At 39.4% G+C, this 21,616-nt stretch overlaps 2 protein-coding genes across 3 annotated transcripts in view; one reads left to right on the top strand and one right to left on the bottom strand.

Moving 5' to 3' along the window:
• NXPH1 (neurexophilin 1) overlaps positions 1–21,616 on the top strand; it is a 504,679-nt gene that overhangs the window by 31,972 nt on the left and 451,091 nt on the right. The window lies entirely within an intron of this gene.
• Positions 14,936–15,517, bottom strand: LOC309555569 (uncharacterized protein; the record flags this gene model as incomplete). The annotated part of the gene is made up of 1 exon (XM_082257629.1): positions 14,936–15,517. A coding segment is annotated over one exon (582 nt), but the record flags the coding sequence as incomplete, so codon positions are not given.

Below are 21,616 nucleotides of genomic sequence, written 5' to 3'. Positions count from 1 at the left end.
TTGCAGCCATTTGCTAAAATCATTTAGGTTCATTCTTCTTCCTCATGAATGTACACATAGCACCCCATACTGACAGAAAAACACAGAATTGTTGACATTGTTGCAGATTTATTAAAAAAGAAAAACTGAAATATCACATGGTCCTAAGTATTCAGACCCTTTGCTGTGACACTCATATATTTAACTCAGGTGCTTTCCATTTCTTCTGATCATCCTTGAGATGGTTCTACACCTTCATTTGAGTCCAGCTGTGTTTGATTATACTGGTTGGACTTGATTAGGAAAGCCACACACCTGTCTATATAAGACCTTCCAGATCACAATGCATGTCAGAGCAAATGAGAATCATGAGGTCAAAGGAACTGCCTGAAGAGCTCAGAGACAGAATTGTGGCAAGGCACAGATCTGGCCAAGGTTACAAAAAGATTTCTGCTGCACTTAAGGTTCCTAAGAGCACAGTGGCCTCCATAATCCTCAAATGGAAGACGTTTGGGACGACCAGAACCCTTCCAAGAGCTGGCCGTCCGGCCAAACTGAGCTATCGGGGGAGAAGAGCCTTGGTGAGAGAGGTAAAGAAGAACCCAAAGATCACTGTGGCTGAGCTCCAGAGATGCAGTCAGGAGATGGGAGAAAGTTGTAGAAAGTCAACCATCACTGCAGCCCTCCACCAGTCGGGGCTTTATGGCAGAGTGGCCCGACGGAAGCCTCTCCTCAGTGTAAGACACATGAAAGCCCGCATGGAGTTTGCTAAAAAACACCTGAAGGACTCCAAGATGGTGAGAAATAAGATTCTCTGCTGTGATGAGACCAAAATAGAACTTTTTGGCCTTAATTCTAAGCGGTATGTGTGGAGAAAACCAGGCACTGCTCATCACCTGTCCAATACAGTCCCAACAGTGAAGCATGGTGGTGGCAGCATCATGCTTGTGGGGGTGTTTTTCAGCTGCAGGGACAGGACGACTGGTTGCAATCAAGGGAAAGATGAATGCGGCCAAGTACAGGGATATCCTGGACAAAAACCTTCTCCAGAGTGCTCTGGACCTCAGACTGGGCCGAAGGTTTACCTTACTACAAGACAATGACCCTAAGCACACAGCTAAAATAACGAAGGAGTGGCTTCACAACAACTCTGTGACTGTTCTTGAATGGCCCAGCCAGAGCCCTGACTTAAACCCAATTGAGCATCTCTGGAGAGACCTAAAAATGGCTGTCCACCAACGTTTACCATCCAACCTGACAGAACTGGAGAGGATCTGCAAGGAGGAATGGCAGAGGATCCCCAAATCCAGGTGTGAAAGACTTGTTGCATCTTTCCCAAAAAGACTCCTGGCTGTATTAGATCAAAAGGGGGCTTCTACTAAATACTGAGCAAAGGGTCTGAATACTTAGGACCATGTGATATTTCAGTTTTTCTTTTTTAATAAATCTGCAACAATGTCAACAATTCTGTGTTTTTCTGTCAGTATGGGGTGCTATGTGTACATTCATGAGGAAGAAGAATGAACCTAAATGATTTTAGCAAATGGCTGCAATATAACAAAGAGTGAAATATTTAAGGGGGTCTGAATACTTTCCGTACCCACTGTATATATATATATATATATATATATATATATATATATATATGTATATATATATATATATATATATATATATATATATATATATATATATATATATAAATAAATGAATATATATATATATATATATATATATATATACAGTATCTCACGAAAGTGAGTACACCCCTCACAATTTTGTAAATATTTTATTATATCTTTTCATGTGACAACACTGAAGAAATGACACTTTGCTACAATGTAAAGTAGTGAGTGTACAGTTTGTATAACAGTGTAAATTTGCTGTCCCCTCAAAATAACTCAACACACAGCCATTAACCACTTGCCGACTGCGCACAGTATATTTACTGCGGCAGTCGGCCCCGGCCAGGCAGAGTGACGTAGATCTACGTCACTCACCTGTCACTCCTTCTAGAGCCAATAGCGCCGAGGCTCGTTCACGGAGGAGTGCTGGAGTGTGACTGGCGGACCCGATGTCCGCCGGTCACACTACGATCGCCGGTACAGCAGGAGAAAGACAGAGCGGCTTATGTAAACAAGCCGCCTGTCAGTTCTCCCTGTGTAAAAATGAAGATCAGACGGTTCTACTATGTAGAACCGTTGATCTTTTTTTTTACACCAATAGCAATGTCCCACTAAAGTTAGAAGCACGCCCCTAGGACACACTTAACCCCTCCCTGTCCAATACTGTTAACCCCTTCACTGCCAGTGTCATTTTTGCAGTAACAGTGCATATATATAGCACTGATTACTGCAGTAATGTCACTGGTACCCCCAAAAGTGTCAAAAATGTCAGTCAAGGGTCCGATCTGTCTGCCGCAATGTCGCAGTACCGCAAAAAAAATCGCAGATCGCCGCCATTACTCGTTAAAAAATAAAACACCAAAAATGACAAAAATCTTTCCCTTTGTTAGTAAACGCGATAACTTTTGCGCAAACCAAAAAAATACGCTTTTTGCGATTTTTTTTACCAAACATAGGTAGCGTAAAACAAATTGGCCGAAAATGTTAAAAAATTTTGATTTTTACATTTTTTTGGGGGGGAATTTCATATAAAAAAAAGTGAAAAATATTGTTATTTTTGCAAAAATTACGCTCTTTTTTTGTTTATAGCGCGTGATCAAAAAATCGCGCAGGTGATAAAATACCACCAAAAGAAAGCTCTGTTTGTGGGAAAAAAAGGACGTGAAATTCGTACAGCGTACAGCGTACAGCGTCGCACGACCGGGCAATTGTCCGTTAAAGTCACGCAGTAAAAAATCGCAAAAAACCCCCTGGTCTTTTAGCAGGAAAATCCTCCGGTGGTAAAGTGGTTAATGTCTAAAACACTGGCAACAAAAGTGAGTACACCCCTAAGTGAAAATGTCCAAATAGGGCCAAAAGTGTCAATATTTTGTGTGGCCACCATTATTTTCCAGCACTGCTTTAACCCTCTTGGCCATGGAGTTCACCAGAGCTTCACAGGTTGCCACTGGAGTCCTCTTCCACTCTTCTATGATGACATCACAGAGCTGGTGGATGTTAGAGACCTTGCGCTCATCCACCTTCCGTTTGAGGAGGCCCCACAGATGCTTAATAGGGTTTAGGTCTGGAAACATGCTTGGCCAATCCATCACCTTTACCCTCAGCTTCTTTAGCAAGGCAGTGGTCATCTTGGAGGTGTGTTTGGGGGCTTTATCATGTTGGAATACTGCCCTGCAGCCCTGTCTCTGAAGGAAGGGGATCATGCTCTGCTTCAGTATGTCACAGTACATAATGGCATTCATGGTTCCCTCAATGAACTGTAGCTCCCCAATGTCGGCAGCACTCATGCAGCCCCAGACCATGACACTCCCACCACCATGCTTGACTGTAGGCAAGACACACTTGTCTTTGTACTCCTCACCTGGTTGCCGCAACACACACTTGACACCATCTGGACAAAGTTTCGTTTAGTTTATCTTGGTCTCATCAGACCACAGGACATGGTCCCAGTAATCCATGTCCTTAGTCTGCTTCTCTTCAGCAAACTGTTTGCAGGCTTTCATACGCATCATCTTTAGAAGAGGCTTCCTTCTGGGATGACAGCCATTCAGACCAATTTGATGCAGTATGCGGCGTATGGTCTGAGCACTGACAGGCTGACCCCCTCAATCCTTCAACCTCTGCAGCAATGCTGGCTGCACTCATACGTCTATTTCCCAAAGACAACCTCTGGATATGATGCTGAGCACGTGCACTCAACATCTTTGGTCGACCATGGCGAGGCCTGTTCTGAATGGAACCTATCCTGTTAAACCACTGTATGGTCTTGGCCACTGTGCTGCAGCTCAGTTTCAGGGTGTGGTAAACTTCTTATTGTCTAGCCCATCTTTATGTAGAGCAACAATTCTTTTTTTCAGATCCTCAGAGAGTTCTTTGCCATGAGGTGCCATGTTGAACTTCCAGTGACCAGTATGAGAGAGTGAGAGCGATAACACCAAATTTAACACACCTGCTCCCCATTCACACCAGAGACCTTGTAACTCTAATGAGCCACATGACACCAGGGAGGAAAAAGAGTGCTGGGCAGTGAGCACAGGGCCCACTAGAGGACGTTGGGCCCTCAGGCCATCCTCATGAAGTCTGTTTCTGATTGTTTGGTCAGAGACATTCACACCAGTGGCCTACTGAAGGCAATTTTGTAGGGCTCTGGCAGTGCCCATCCGGTTCCTCCTTTCACAAAGTAGCAGATACCGGTCCTGCTGATGTGTTAAGGACTTTCTATGGCCCTGTCCAGCTCTCCTAGAGTAACTGCCTGTCTCCTGGAATCTTCTCCATGATCTCGAGACTGTGCTGGGAGACACACCAAAACTTCTGGCAATGGCACGTATTGATGTTCTATCCTGGAGGAGATGGACCGTCTGTACAACCTCTATAGGGTCCAGGTATTGCCTCATGCTACCAGTAGTGACACTGACCCTAGATGCAAAGCTAGTGAAAAACAGTCAGAAAAGATGAACAGGGAAAAAATGTCAGTGCCCCCCCCCAAAACCATTCATGTTTTAGAACTCGTCTCATTGTTGCCCATTTAGTTCCCCTGTTAATTTCATTAACACCAAAGCAGCTGAAACTGATTAACAACCCCCTCTGCTACTTAACTGACCAGATCAATATCCCGGGAGTTTAATTTACTCGATGCTATACTCTGATTAAAAAGTGTCCCTTAAAATTTTTTGAGCAATGTATATATAATTTGATGAGAATGCCTTTTTTGTTTCCTGTATGATTTGGTTTCACTTTGTTACAGAATAATTTTTGCTCCTTATTGCTGGTTGCGGGTTTGACTGGAACTATTCTCATATGCACCAAAGGTACAACTGGGTCCCAACACTAGCCGGCTGGAGAGTTAGGACTAAAGACTATCCATTGACAGCTGCTACACAGAGACTTTAGTGCTAAACTCCCCCAACTGCCATACCTCTGTCTAGTCAGAGTGCCCTTACTGGCCACTGAGTCGGTCTTATTGTATAGCAGATTGTTAGTTGGCTAGCTTTAGCCATGGAGTCAAAGAAAGGCAGGCTTCTGTAACAAAGTGAAACTGAATCAGAAAGGCCCACAGAAGGGGCTCTTCTGGCCACTAAAAAAGAAATAAATAAAAGGGAAACGCTAATTAAATTGAGATATACATTTTGAAAAATAATATAAAATGAAAACACCAACATTAAATAAAAAATAAAAAAGAAAGAATATTGTTATTATTGTTATCATTATTATTAACAATATTATTATTATTTTTATTATTGTTATCATTATTATTAATACTATTATTGTTATCATTATTATTAATAATATTATTATTATCATTGCTGTTGTTGTTGTTGTTCTTCTTCTTATTTTCTTCTTCTTATTATTATTACTACTACTACTATTTTATTTATATAAAGTATATTTTGTTTACTTTTTTTCTATTTTATATTTATTTCATACAAACAGTATACATTTTTATTTAATTCATTTCTTCTATAAACTATATTAAATAAACTATTTTTTTTGTGTATAGTACACATATAAATAGAAAAATTATGTTTGTGTTTATATTTTACACATTTATAGAAATTGAGATTTTCTTTTTTTATGCTTTATTTGTACTGCAAATGAAAAAAAAATATATAAAAAAAAAAATGAAAGGATACCATTACAAAATATCTAAAACTGTCTGTATGTTTTTTTTGAATGCCTACAAGATTTTACTTTGTCCCAGAAAGCCACAGTAAGATTTCTGTGTGACAATGTGGGAGGAGGAAGGTAAAAGCATCTTGAGAAGTAATTCAGGTTTTGCACTGAGGGTAGGGATGTAATTGAAAGTCATAATAGGTGAACAGTGGAAAGAAAGCAGGCTGTAGTATTGCAGTGAGTGCGTGGGATTGTGGAGGGTGAATTAAAGGAACGCTGTTAAAGGAAATTGCACTCAAGGCTTAAAATGCAGCCAGAGTCAAACTTCAAACTTCTCATATCAGTCAACCTACTCCGATAATGAGCTGGTTTTGACTTTATGGGGGAATTTAGCAAAACTGGAGACATTTTATAACACAAAAGGAATTTTCAGACTCGTTTTTCCATCTTTGTCATCCACCTTGTTTGATGGAAGGTCCATTAAATGTCTGGTATTCCCTCTGAAGGTATCACTAAGCATTACATGGGGTTTTTTTTGTCAGATTCTTTAACAATCCTAATTGCACCTTTTTCCATTGGAATACTGGTAATAATTGAAAAAAAAAAAAAGAATCTGTTGAAAAATGGCATTCCTCTAATTTAAGAAAATTAAAAATAATACATTTGCAAACCTACTTCACTAACCAGGAATATCAGCAAGGAGGAAATTGTAAGGATTTGTAATGCAGATATCACAAGGAAAAATACCTTTTACGTTCCTAAAGTTGGGCTTTCTGTAACTTTTCAAATCTACATAAATAAATTCCTGAAATGTCACAATATACAACAATAGTTGCAAGGGAGACTGGCAGAGGTGCATGGTTTTAGCCCAGGGTGTGGTTACATAGTGGGCAAGTGTAGGGTTTGAGCTGGCCTCCGGGGGAACTAGGGAAATGGGTCACTTACCTGGTGGCAGCCAGAAACTCTAATGCCTCGTACACACGCACCGATTGTTGGCCGTGAATTTTCGGCCAACGTCCGATCGGCCGATTGTCGGCTTGTTAATATGATGCTTCCGACAACCGACTGCGAACAAAATCTGGTGTGCATGCTATAAAATTTTTGTTGGCCGTCAGCAGAACGGCCGATTGTTTGTCAGTCAGTACAGATTTCGGCAGACAAAAATCAAATGAGCAAGACTGGGCATGCTCAGAGAAGAAAAAAACACACGGAAAGTTAACCATCACATGACATCACTTCTGAAGTTGGTTTTTGTTGGCCGATAAAATTTGTGTGCAGTCTAGAGCACATTTCAACCAACACAACAACACTGGACAAAAGACGGCCGATCGGTTGGCCAACAATCGGTGCGTGTGTACGAGGCATAAGGCTGCATTTGCACCTGGGCGTTTGGAACCCCGGGCAGAATTGCCTGCGAAACAGCCAGGTGTGAATGACAAATCGCACAATGCACATTTCAGATGCCATTTATTTGAATTGCACCAAAAAAACACAGTGCAGTTCTGCAAGGATTGTCCCGCGATAAAGTTTGCTGCAACCTCAAGAAAAAAAATGCATTGCGTGAAGCATGTTGCCCAAGAGAAGCTCCTGGATATTTTTTGGGCGACAAGCTTCACATGATGTGGTTTGCCTAGATTACAATGCAATTTATCGTGGGATCATCAGTTGCTATATACATGTGTACCCATACAGTATATGTATTTTCTAGGGTTGCAAATGCTCGGAGAACCTAAAACCGATAATTTCAGGCTCAGTTCTTTCAGCCTTTAGCGGGAAATGTAACAAAAAGAAAAAAAAAGGCTGCAATTATCAGTTTTTAAGGAGCGGGGCCGCCACATCCTTAACAACCAATGACTCATTCAGCTGTCAGTGGGGTTCCCCTGTTGACGTCTGAAGTGTAAACCAAGTCTCGGCAATTGAAGCTATCAAAAAAAAAAAAGAAAAAGCAGCCGGAAACAGAAAGGTAAAAGGAAACCATCTTTCTTTTTTTTTTTGTATCTTCGTTTCTTCATCTACAGATGAAAGGGATGAACTTTGATCTGCAGATGAAGTCAAGTAAAAAAAAAAAAAAAAAAATTGTTTTGTTTTTTATTAAATGTTTCTCTGTTTTAACCCCCTATTAACCCTTATTTTACTCCAATCAGCCTTAATTAAATCCTCCTCATTCTCCTTATCCATTTAATTATTATTTTCCTGCTGATTTTTTTTTTTTCACTTCTATTTTATAAACGATTATTAATTAATATAATAAATAAATAATTTGCTTTGTTCGTTAATATTTTTACATCTTTAACCTTTAATTCACACGTTTCATATAAAAAAATCAAACAATATTTAAAAAATAAAAACATAAATATTTCATTTGTAAATAACTTTTCAATGCTTTTTACCATTGCTGACAGCTAAAGTGTAAACAAAACAATTGTGGTAGGTATCGGTAATTGGTATTGGCAAGTGCAAATAAAACAGTTGTGGTAGGTATCGGTAATTGGTATTGGCGAGTGCTAAAAAAAAAGTATTGGTACTCATACTCGTGAAAAAAAGGGTATAGGTGCACCCCTAGTGTTTTCTGTGTAGTATTATCTCCTTTGTTTTCCTTTTCATTCATCATTCATCACTTACAATAAATTCTCAGAGGGGTGTGTGTGTGCTGAGCTGGTGAAGACCTCAAAGGTCTGTCTGAGGGGTAAAAAACAATGTGGGGGTTTTATGTTGCTGAGGGGATGTACTGTTGAGGGTAGAGGTATATTGTTTCTGGCCTCTTGAGAATCTCTTGATGGCTGCCTGGGGATCTATTGTTGCTGGAAGGGGCCTGGTGTTGCTGGGGGTGCTTTGCTCTGGGGGGGGGGGGGTTGTTGTCTCCAGGAGAAAGATATTGTTTCTGGGGAGGATCTATTGTTGCTGGGTGAATCTACTGATGCGGACTGCAGCAGGGGATCCCTTTTACTGCCTTTCTTGTTATCATTAACACATTCCATACAAATTACTTAGCACCACAAAATGATACCTGGTTCTGTATTCTCTAAAATGGTTTGTATTGGGAGGTGGGTGGAGACAAGGGACAGTGCTCAGGGGTGGGTAAGGGGTGGATACAAGATGTGACTTGGGGGAGGGGGGATTACCTGCATCTTTTCTTGAGAGGAAAAAAAAAGCCCTGCCCACAAAAATCCTAAAGAGCCACATGTGTGCCATGGGATACAATTTAGGGGACGGCTTCATTGGTCAAAAATTGCAAACAGGCGACAAATGAAAAGCAAGAGCAGGAAGTTGGCTTTTCTTTTATTATTAACCTAGAAGCAAAACTGATAAAATCTAGTCACTACATTGCCAGAGTGTTTACTTCATTGGTAACATGGGAACCACTATTTTTTTTTACAACGGCAAAGCTGACACTTAATGGTGGAATGGCTATCACAGTGGTCACATGATTTGGAACCCCTCCCACCATCAGTGACAGCTCAGTGTCTGCCCCCTCTGAAAAGTGATCATTCCACCTCCTGCATGTCAGCTTTTAATCCCGAAGCAGAGGGGGGTATTAACCTCCTTAGCAGTATTCCCGAGTGTGGCTCGGGGTGGAACTTCAGTGCCATTAGCGGTAACCCCGAGCCACACCCGGGGTACCGCCAGGGAGCATCGCTGGATCCTGGTAGAGGTTACTTACCTTGTCCCCGAGATCCCGCGATGTGTCCCTGCAGCATATGGCGGCCGAATCTTCCGCCCGATGCTGTGAGCCCCGGCTTCCGTCTCCTGCGACGTGACGCTCACAGGGGGGGGGGGGGGAACCGGCGGCAAATTTAAAAAGTAAAACACACAAACACACTGATATATTGTAATCCTATTGGATTACATTACAAAATAAAATAAATTGACATTAGTTTGCCCCCACTCCCCTTTCCTGCAGTTTTTCTGTACTTACTATATATATATATATATATATATATATATATATATATATATATATATATATATATATATATATATATATATATAGATATACACGTATATCTATATACATATGTATACACACACACCACACATATATAATATATGTATATGTATCTATATATATATATATGTGTGTGCATATATATATAAACACACACACACACACATATATATATATATATATATATATATATATACACACACACACACACACACACACACATATATATATATATATATATATATATATATATATACACACACACATATATATACTTTAACTTATTTATAGTTATTTATTATATTATAATTTATGATTTTGTGTTTCAAACTTTATCATACCCGAGATGTTATAAAGAAGAACGCACAGTAAAAAAAATCATATGTAAATAGTTGGTTTGGGCTGCTCGTCCTTAAGAATTACATGCAAAATAATTGTACCGCTTTCAGCACCTAAAATCGGAAACGATCATACTGCCAGGGAGGTTAATTAAAATACTGCCCCACACCAACGAGTAAAGTGTTTGGATCGTAGTTGTGGTACAATCCTATTCACCTTTATGGGTGTGTTTGACAGGCAGCGCCACCTGTCCAACTCTGCAAGCCGAGTTAAAATTTCCATTAGGCAAAGCTTTGCGGATGCAGCATGTGTACAGCCCTATACGGCTGCAATTGTAGAATGTAGCTGGGCGGCCCGGGGGCAGTACAACTGCGAGTTAGCCACCTGCTTTTACTACCTTCTGGCCTCTGGCTGCCTATGTGAAAGAGCCCTTAGTGTGCTAGGAGCGTGCTATGAGTGTGCTGCCAACACAGAACAGTGGTGCAACGTGAATGCATATGTGTGCCATGTGACCGTTAAGATCCAGCAAAGTTGAGAGTTTCTGATTCTGCAAAAATTTTAAAGCGAAACTTGTAATTTTGCAGGGAAACCAATATAGTCACAAATCACTTCTCTTATCTCTAGTGATAAAACCATCTGCTTTCCGTATTTTCTGAGTCGCTGACCTGGAACAAGTGTGCAGATTAGGAAAGCTAGAGAGAAATCAGATGTCCTTCCTTGTATAATTGTTCCAATATTCAAGTATGCAGGCTACCCTGGAAGCCAGGCAACTAGCATTTTCAGAAGCGGAGCTCACATTGGCGGCCTCCTCCCATGGTTTTCTTTAATCAAATCAGATCAGATGTGGAGAAATAAGAATGAATAAATGAATATGTATTTGTACTTCTGGCTGTTAGGTGTAAAACCATTATCCTGTAAAACAACAGAAGTAATCAAAGTTGATCATTTCCTTTTATGTTCTTTTGTTCTTTACTTACCGTCCTGCTTTGATTTCTGTCCCAGTTTAATTTTACCTGAAGACACATTTTCTAAAAATAGAAACCTACGGTAAACGTTTCACGGACCCAACCAGGGCAATTTAGACTTTTATCACTTATCTGTATGATATATATTTATACATATATATATATATATATTGTGAGAAAAAAGGGAATGGACTAATTTACAAATCTCATGCACTTATATTTTATTCACAATATAATATAGATATCATATCAAATGTTGAAAGTGAGACATTTTGAAATGCCATGCCAAATATTGGCTCATTTTGGATTTCATGAGAGCTATACATTCCAATAAAGTTGGGACAGGTAGCAATAAGAGGCTGGCAAAGTTAAATGTACATATAAGGAAGAGCTGGAGGACCAATTTGCAACTTATTAGGTCAATTGGCAACATGATTGGGTATAAAAAGAGCCTCTCAGCGTGGCAGTGTCTCTTGGAAGTTAAGATGGGCAGAGGATCACCAATTCCCCCAATGCGAAAAATAGTGGAGCAATATCAGAAAGGAGTTTCTCAGAGAAAAATTGCAAAGAGTTTGAAGTTCTCATCATCTACAGTCCATAATATCATCCAAAGATTCAGAAAATCTGGAACAATCTCTGTGCGAAAGGGTCAAGGCCGGAAAACCATACTGGATGCCCGTGATCTTCGGGCCCTTAGACGGCACTGCATCACATACAGGAATGCTAATGTAATGGAAATCACAACATGGGCTCAGGAATACTTCCAGAAAACATTGTCGGTGAACACAATCCACTGTGCCATTCGCTGTTGCCGTCTAAAACTCGATAGGCCAAAAAGAAGCCATATCTAAACATGATCCAGAAGCACAGGCGTTTTCTCTGGGCCAAGGCTAATTTACAATGGACTGTGGCAAAGTGGAAAACTGTTCTGTGGTCAGACAAATCAAAATTTGAAGTTCTTTTTGGAAAACTGGGACGCCATGTCATCCGGACTAAAGAGGACAAGGACAACCCAAGTTGTTATCAGCGCTCAGTTCAGAAGCCTGCATCTCTGATGGTATGGGGTTGCATGAGTGCGTGTGGCATGGGCAGCTTACAGATCTGGAAAGGCACCATCAATGCTGAAAGGTATATCCAAATTCTAGAACAACATATGCTCCCATCCAGACGTCGTCTCTTTCAGGGAAGACCTTGCATTTTCCAACATGACAATGCCAGGCCACATACTGCATCAATTACAACATCATGGCTGCGTAGAAGAAGGATCCGGGTACTGAAATGGCCAGCCTGCAGTCCAGATCTTTCACCCATAGAAAACATTTGGCGCATCATAAAGAGGAAGATGCAACAAAGAAGACCTAAGACAGTTCAGCAACTAGAAGCCTGTATTAGACAAGAATGGGACAACATTCCTATTCCTAAACTTGGGCAACTTGTCTCCTCAGTCCCCAGACGTTTGCAGACAGTTATAAAAAGAAGAGGGAATGCCACACAGTGGTAAACATGGCCAACTTTTTTGAGATGTGTTAATGCCTGAAATTTAAAATCAACTTCTTTTTCCCTTAAAATGATACATTTTCTCAGTTGTTCATTGTTATTTTAAAATGATTATCTTGTTACATGTAATAATGTAATGAAATAAATAATAGTAATTATAATACTGATTTAATAAATATATGTAATAAGACATTAAGACATTGCTATTATTATTATTAATAATAATAATAATAATAATAATAATAATAATAATAATAATAATATTAAACATGACTATTATTATTATTATTATTATTATTATTAGTAGTAGTAGTAGTAGTAGTAGTAGTAATACTAGTATATAAAATAATGATGATAATAATAATAATAATACTATTCATATTAATATGCAAGTTATTATTATTATTATTATTATTATTAATAATAATAATAATAATAATAATAATAATAATAATAATAATACAAATAATAATAATATAAATGTCTTCTTCTTATTATTATTTTTATATTTATATATCAATATTATTATTATTATTAATAATAATAATAGTAACCATTAGAATTAAACATTTAAAACAATTTAACTAAACTAGAAGGGGGAAACCGATAACTAATAATATTATTATTTGCTGGCTTGGGGCCCATCCTGGCAGCAACTTCATCTAAAGTCAATGATACCTAATTTCCTGCTCTAATCAGGAAAATGAGGCATTAATGCCACTAGATGGGGTTCACGATCATAGAAAATAAACATATCCCGTATAATATGGGGATTATTTGTGACAGCTGCTGTGTGAAGGCTTGAGACATTTGCACAGCGTTATATATGTATATAGTATACATATATATATATATATATATATACATATATATATATATATATATATATATATATATATATATACAATATTACCAAAAGTATTGGGACACCGGCCTTTACACACACATGAACTTTAATGGCATCCTAGTTTTAGTCGACAGGGTTCAATATTGAGTTGGCTTTGAGGTTCCCCCACCCTAAACTCACTCATCCATGTCTTTATGGACCTTGCTTTGTGTACTGGTGCGCAGTCATGTTGGAACGGGAAGGGGTCATCCCCAAACTCTTCCCACAAAGTTGGGAGCATGAAATTGTCCAAAATGTCTTGGTATGCTGACGCCTTAAGAGTTCCCTTCACTGGAACTAAGGAGCCAATCCCAACTCCTGAATAACAACTCCACACCATTATCCCCCTCCACCAAATGATTTGGACCAATGCACAAAGCAAGGTCCGTAATGACATGGATGAGTGAGTTTGGGGTGGAGGAACTTGATTGGCCTGCACAGAGTCCTGACCTCAACCCGATAGAACACCATTGGTATGAATTTGAGCGGAGACTGCAAGCCAGGTCTTCTCTCCAACATCAGTGCCTGACCTCACAAATGCGCTTCTGGAAGAATGGTCAAACATTCCCATAGACACACTTCTAAACCTTGTGGACAGCCTTCCCAGAAGAGTTGAAGCTGTTATAGATGCAAAGGGTGGGCCAACTCAATATTAAACCCTACGGACTAGGACTGGGATGCCATTAAAGATCATGTGTGTGTAAAGGCAGACGTCCCAATACTTTTGGTAATATAGAGTGTATAGTTTTAGATTTAGTTTTAGAGAGTGGGGAAGATTTGAGCCGCTGAAATCTTCCAGAGGGGATAAAAGTATATATATATATATATATTCAGTTATATACAGTCAGTTACAGTATATGCTACTAAATGGTTTAGTTTAACTGCCAGGAGGTTCACAAATATATAAATACATCTATAGAATAAATAAAAAGCTCCTTTAATATGAAGGAAACAAAATAGGAGAAAAAACAACAAATGACACCGTGTTTGTAGTAACAAAACCTTCTTCCCTTTTTGATTTTTTGTGTGTGTGATTGTAGAATGGAATAATACATGAGGGCTTTTCATCCTCTCTCACACAGAGTCCTTTGATGGATGAAAGGACTGGAGAGAAGGAAGAGATTTGTAATGATTATTTGCTGTGCCTGACACGTTTGCAGGTGGTCCCTGTGCATTTCAGACTATTTTTCTCCTCTTATTTTTACATTATATTACTGCGAAAAATACATAATGACATATCTGTCACTTCTTTATCTGCCTCCATCGCAGTGTATTGTATATTGTGTGACTCCTCTGGAACATGCACACTCATTGTGGGAGAGACTTGTGTCCCTCAGTACCAGCAGGCACCAAAACTATCTAATTATTGAGGGAACGACCAATCAGCCAGGAAGGAAAACTATGGCTGATCAATAGATTTCCCCACAGCACTGGAAGTGCCTGATTGTGCCAACCTCACTCTTCCACAGACATAAGCAAGTGGACCCAGTCCTTCCTTCCCTCCCTCCTTCCTACCCTCCTTCCTTCCTTCCTTCCTTCCTTCCTTCCTTCCTTCCTTCCTTCCTTCCTCCCTTCCTTCCTTCCTTCCTTCCTTCCTTCCTTCCTTCCTTCCTTCCTCCTTCCTTCCATCCTTCCTTCCTCCCTCCCTCCTTCCTTCCTTCCTTCCTTCCTTCCTTCCTTCCTTCCTTCCTTCCTTCCTTCCTTCCTTCCTTCCTTCCTTCCTTCCTTCCTCTCTCCCTCCCTTCCTTCCTTTCTCCCTCCCTCCCTCCCTCCTTCCTTCCTTCCTTCCTCCCTTCCTTTCTCCTTCCTTCCTTCCTTCCTTCCTTCCTTCCTTCCTTCCTTCCTCCCTCCCTCCCTCCCTCCTTCCCTCCTTCCTTCCTTCCTTCCTTCCTTCCTCCCTCCCTCCTTCCTTCCTTCCTTCCATTCTTCCTCCTTTCTTCCTTCCTTCCTTCCTTCCTTCCTTCCTTCCTTCCTTCCTTCCTTCCTCCCTCCTTCCTTCCTTTCTCCTTCCTTCCTTCCTTCCTTCCTTCCTTCCTTCCTTCCTTCCTTCCTTCCTTCCTTCCTTCCTTCCTTCCTTCCTTCCTTCCTTCCTTCCTTCCTTCCTTCCTTCCTCCCTCCTTCCTTCCTTCCTTCCTTTCCTCCTTCCATCCTCCCTCCCTCCTTCCTTCATTTCTTCTTTCCTCCTTAATTTTTCCTTCCTTCCTTCCTCCTTCTTTCCTTCCTCCCTCCCTCTTTTTTAAAAACAAACTCCTTGTTTTACTGCTCCACTCGTACCCCTCCTCAGACATAGACATATCTATTCAAGTAAACTCAGTTCTTCTTTCCTTCCTTCCTCTTTATTTTTAAAAACACACTTCTTATTTTACTGCTCCACAAACATAGCCATATCCATTCAGGTAAACCCTGTTCTTCCTTCCTTCCCCTATCTTTCTTTCTTTCTTTCTTTCTTTCTTTCTTTCTTTCTTTCTTTCTTTCTTTCTTTCTTTCTTTCTTTCTTTCTTTCTTTCTTTCTTTCTTTCTTTCTTTCTTTCTTTCTTTCCTGTCCCCTCTTCTTCCATGATCCCTCAGTCAGTGTTGGTTGTTCACAAGGGCAGGTGTAAGCAGGCGCAGTTAGCTATTCAGCCACTAGGTGGCTCTTTCCTAAAATAGTGTGGTAAAAAAAGAAAAGTTACAGGCAAACAATAGTTCCCCTTTTAGAGAAGTCCTTCCTGTTGTGATGCCATGGGTGAGTCAAGGCCCAAATATAAGGCAGGTGGGAAGGAGCCTTAGGACAGATGGGGCATGGGAGCCAAGTACCCCATGCCTTTGCAGATGTAGTCAGTACAGCCAAGGCCCTATTTGGGGCAGAAGTCACTGGAGCGGTGTACAGGGTTCAGTAGGAGCAACTGCAGCAATCCTGTCTCTGGGATGACTAAAGGAGAGTAGTGAGCTGGATGCCTAAAGCTTAATGGGTACGCCAGAACCCTCTGAGTGAGTACTAATGAGGATAAGGAGAGTAACTGCAGGGAGTTACAGGCTGGGTAGAGCTATGGAGTGGGACATGAAGGGAGAGACTACCTGAGGGAAGATGGCTGCTAAAGTGTTGCATATGCTTTCACACGTGACTGCTGCAGACCAGCCAATAACGTGATTGACAAAACACTGTAAAGCGACTCTGGAATGTACAGTACGTCATTGTAATATGACTGTTATGCTATTACCTAAATTTAATCATCAAAGTGCAGCAAATCTACCCATTTGTGTGAACATTACTTCCTTGGGATATAAAAGTTAACAGTCGGGAATGTTGTGTGGAGTCCAGTGGCATGGAGTGGGGCACAATATAGTGGAGGGTTCAACAGGTTGGATAGTGTTCCAGCAAAAGGACAAGCGCAGGGGGCAGGGACTTTTGCTTTGGCGCCAACACCCAGCTAATCACAGAACCCCTCTTAAACCGGGGTCAGGAAAGTCATTGTCTTTTTACACTTTAAAAGACTGAACTGCAATTATTTGAAGTAACTAGGAATATGCTGATATATCAACCGCCAAAAGTTATTGGCTGAAAATAGGGTTATCCACGCTTTGTCAATAGAAAAAAAAGGTGTGGGTAATGGCATGCTGTGTCCTATTGAACTCCAATGCAAACCCATCCCTCATATTGACGTCAATGCAAAATCGCGCCTCATAGACTTCAATGAAAATTAAGTCCTATTGACTTCAATGGAAAATTATGTCCCATTGACTTCAATGAAAAATCACATCCCATTGACTTCAATGAAAAATCATGTCCCATTGGCTTTAATGAAAAATCACGCCCATTGACTTCAATGAAAAATCACGTCTCATCTTCAATGAAAAATCACGTCCCATTGACTTCAAAGCAAAATTGCATCCCATTGACTTCAATGTAAATACGCCAGCCACAATAAATAAAGTTAAATAAAAAAAAAAAAAAAGCTGTCCATTTTGGTTGTGGTTTTCGGCCAATGGCATCCTGAGTTTTTGGTTTCGGCCCAGAATTTTCATTTTGTGCATCACTAGAAGTAACATAGTGATGAATTCACTTTCTGTGTCGTATTGATGAGTTAAGCTTCCTGGGGATGGTGCCAAGTCAGCAGGTGACCATACTGTCCATTGAGATTGGGTCTAAGGAGGGATGTCAATGCATAAAGCAACATTTGAAATGGAACACAAAGCCTGGTAGTGCTTAGCAGTGCAGGTGTGTTGCCTTAACCACTTGCCGACATATACTGCGGCAGGTCATTTCTGTCCCACTAAACTATGTAACAGGAACGCGAGTGGGGGCGCGCGCGCCCATTCGCCACAAGGGATGCTGATCTGTGGGTCCGGCGGCCGCAATTGCCACTGGGCACCCACGATCGCTCCCCGTGGTGACAGAACGGCTGTTCTTTCAGCAATGAACACAGGGCTCCTGTTTTCCTCATATTTAGGAACACAGATCTCTGTGTTCATTCCATAAGTCCATCCCCCACACAGTTAGAAGTCACCCCTTAGGCTTACAGTTAACCCTTTGATCGCCCCTGGTGTTAACCCCTTCCCTGTCAGTGTCATTATTACAGTAACAGGGCATATTTTTAGCACTGATTACTGTAGTAATGTCACTGGTCCCCCCAAAAGTGTCAAAAAGTCAGTTAGGGGTCCGATTTGTCCACTGCAATGTCTCAGAGCCCATTCACATTAGCGCGACTTGTCAGGCGACTTGTCAGCCTGATAAGTCGCGGTATGTCACGGTCCATTGAGTAGTACAGGACCCGTTCTAATAGGAGCGTCACAAGTCGCTCCGACTTAGAAAAAGGGTCCTGTACTACTTTGGGGCGACCTCGGAGCGACTTGCATAGATGCGGGTGCCCGGGGTGCAGTGCAGATGCCTACAACCCCTACTGGATGATGTCCCTGCAAGTGGGAGAGGTGGAGGCCCCTACAGTGTACAGGGACGTATTAGAGCCGGTTGAGTGCTTCAGACTAATAAAGAAACAGGAGGAGACTACAGCGGATGCTACCACGAGGAGGAGACACGGCGGCCATCTTTTCGGTGGGTAACACACAGATGGCGACCACTTACGGAGGAATCGTTCAAGGCTGTTCTGACTCTACTATCATGTAAGCAGTTTACTTTGGTGTGTGCAAATAAAATTCTTTAGACATATTACGCTATGAGGAATGCTTTTTTTGTCTCCACCTGAGCCATCCAGTTCCAGAGGGGATTATACCTGTCACCCTGTAATATTGGAGAAGCTGTTTGATCACCGGTCTGTCTACTTTCCATGACCTTTGTAGTGAAGGTCCTGGCTATTTGGTAAGAGGCAGTGTGTTTTTTGGGCTCGGTGGTGGTTCTTTTGGTCTGCACCTAATAAACCTTTGCTGTGGAGTGGAAACCTATTCATTGTGGACTTTTTCTTCATGATATGAACTTGTGCATCTGCCACCTATTAACTAGAATAGCGCTACACCTTTAATGCATATCTGTCTACTTCTTTATTCAGGATCTGTGTTAGCTGCTTTTCGCCACATATATTTTATCATTGTTTTTTAGTTCACATTTAGCGCTGCAATACCCTCTTATAATAAAGAAACAGAATAAAGATGTGGATGTGGAAGATGGTGAAGCTTTTAAAGAGGAGGAGTGGATAAGATGGGGCAGTGGAGGTGGGGTTGCATGCAGAGGTCAGAGTTGAAGAGGGGTGAAAGTGAGAAGTGGATAGGGGATGCAGCTGTGGAAGAAGGCTGAACTCTTCAGTCTGTATTCAGTGCACTACTGAACTCTACACTATGTACATAATGCACCCCCAAATTCTGCAAGTAGCACACCCCTGAACTCTGCACTTTGTGTGTAAACCCCACCCCAACTCTGTACTTGGAATTTAATGTACTCCTAGCATTTAGCGCCCCTTTAAGACCTTCCCACTGTTAGTAAAATTTGACCACAGCCACTATTTGATGCGGTTTCTAGGGTGTGTGTGTGTTTGGGGGGGGGGGGGGGGAGGATTGTTGGGGGTGGTGGTTGATTTCCTGAACCTATTTTCTGAGAAAAAAGCCCAGACCAGGTTTATGGTTAGATCCATTCAGTTAGTCCAGAGGTCTCCAAACTATGGCCCTCCAGTTGTTCAGGAACTACAATTCCCATCATGCCTAGTCATGTCTGTAAATGTCAGAGTTTTACAATGCCTCATGGGACGTGTAGTTCTGCAACAGCTGGAGGGCTGTAGTTTGAGGATCCCTGAGTTAGTGCCTAACCTGCATTTATGAAATCTCAGTACTTGTATAATTCATATGTATCTGTAATGATAGGGATGGCTTGGCAACCCTCTTATAGGATGGTGAGCTGAGTGCATGAAACATTTCACCTTTCCCCTGACGGATGTTTCATTGTGTTCTTCTCAGTGATGGAGGCAGCCATGGTTCACCGGCAACATCTGTCGCTCAGCCATCCAGCACAGCTGGCCAACAGTGACAGGAGACTGTTCTTCATGCCAGGCATCAGTGCTGCTGATGAACGCTGTACTGCACACACCGGGACATTTATGTACTGTATATGTATCCAAGTGAATCGCCCACTTCTGTATTATAGAAAAGGGACTGTTAGCTTCTCCATTGGAAGTGGATACTATATCTGTGAAAATAACGTTTTCATGGAACAAAGTACAAAAAAAAACACATCTGTCTCTGTCTATCAATTGTAAAGATTTAGTAGCATGGTTGCGGGTTTTCAGGGTTTTTTTCTGATATATATGTATTTATAGGTAACACCGGGTCTTTTCACCATTGTATATATTTTATTTCTAAAGTACACTGGACTAATTTGTTTTTTGAGGGCTGCAATCTTCTTTTATTTGTATTTATAAGTGCATCTAAAAAAAATTTGAATTTCATCAAAAAGTTAATTTATTGCAGTATTTCAATTCAAAAAGTTAAACTGATATATATATATATTTATTAAAAATATAATATATACAATGGTGAAAAGTCCCAGTGTTACCTATATATACATATATATATATATATATTTTACTCATATATATATATATATATATATTTTAAACTGATATATATATATATATTTATATATATATATATATATATATATATATATATATATATATATATATATATATATATATATATATATATACATTTATATATATATATATATATATATATATATATATATATATATATATATATATATATATATATATATATATATATATATATATATATATATATGTATATATGGGTAACACTGGGTCTTTTCACCATTGTATATATTATATTTTTAAAGTAAACTGAACTAACATTGTCTATTGAGCGCCGCAATCTTCTTTTATTTATATTTATAAGAGCATCTAAAAAAATTAGAACTTCGTCAAAAAGTTAATTTATTTCAGTATTTCAATTCAAAAAGTTAAACTGATATATATATATTTATTAAAAATATAATATATACAATGGTGAAAAGTCCCAGTGTTACCTATATATACATATATATATATATATATATATATATATATATATATATACATATATATATATATATAAATATATATATATATATATATATATATATATATTTTACTCATATATATATATATTTTTTAAACTGATATATATATATATATATATATATATATATATATATATATATATATATATATATATATATATATATATGTATATATGTATATATATATATATATAGGTAACACTGGGTCTTTTCACCATTGTATATATTATATTTTTAAAGTAAACTGGACTAACATTGTTTATTGAGCGCCGTAATCTTCTTTTATCTATATTTATAAGTGCATCTAAAAAAATTAGAACTTCATTAAAAACTTCATTTATTTCAGTATTTCAATTCAAAAAGGTAAACTCATATATTTTATATAGATACGTTACACACAGAGTGATATAGTTCAAGCATTTCCTTCTTTTAATTTTGATGATTATGGCTTACAGCTAGTAAAATCTCAAAATTCAGTATCTCAGAAAAATAGTATATTACTAAGACCAATTAAAAAAAAAAAAAAAAAAAAGTTTTATTACAGAAATGTTGGCTTACTGAAAAGTATACAAATTTGGAGATGGGATGAAGCACTGAGGACTTTCATGGTACTGCAAAAACTCACAAAACAATGATTATATAAAAATACAAATTTTATCGCATCTACAAGTATTAAAATAAACCGCCCATACAGGGAGGAAAATAAACAACACACATGATGTTATAGTAGTCCACTGATAGCACAAAGATACACATATGTGACATTCC

Source organism: Pelophylax lessonae, assembly GCF_965119305.1.
Source record: "Pelophylax lessonae genome assembly, chromosome: 5".
Taxonomy (NCBI): Eukaryota; Metazoa; Chordata; class Amphibia; order Anura; family Ranidae; genus Pelophylax; species Pelophylax lessonae.
This window is presented reverse-complemented; position numbering and strand designations above follow the sequence as displayed.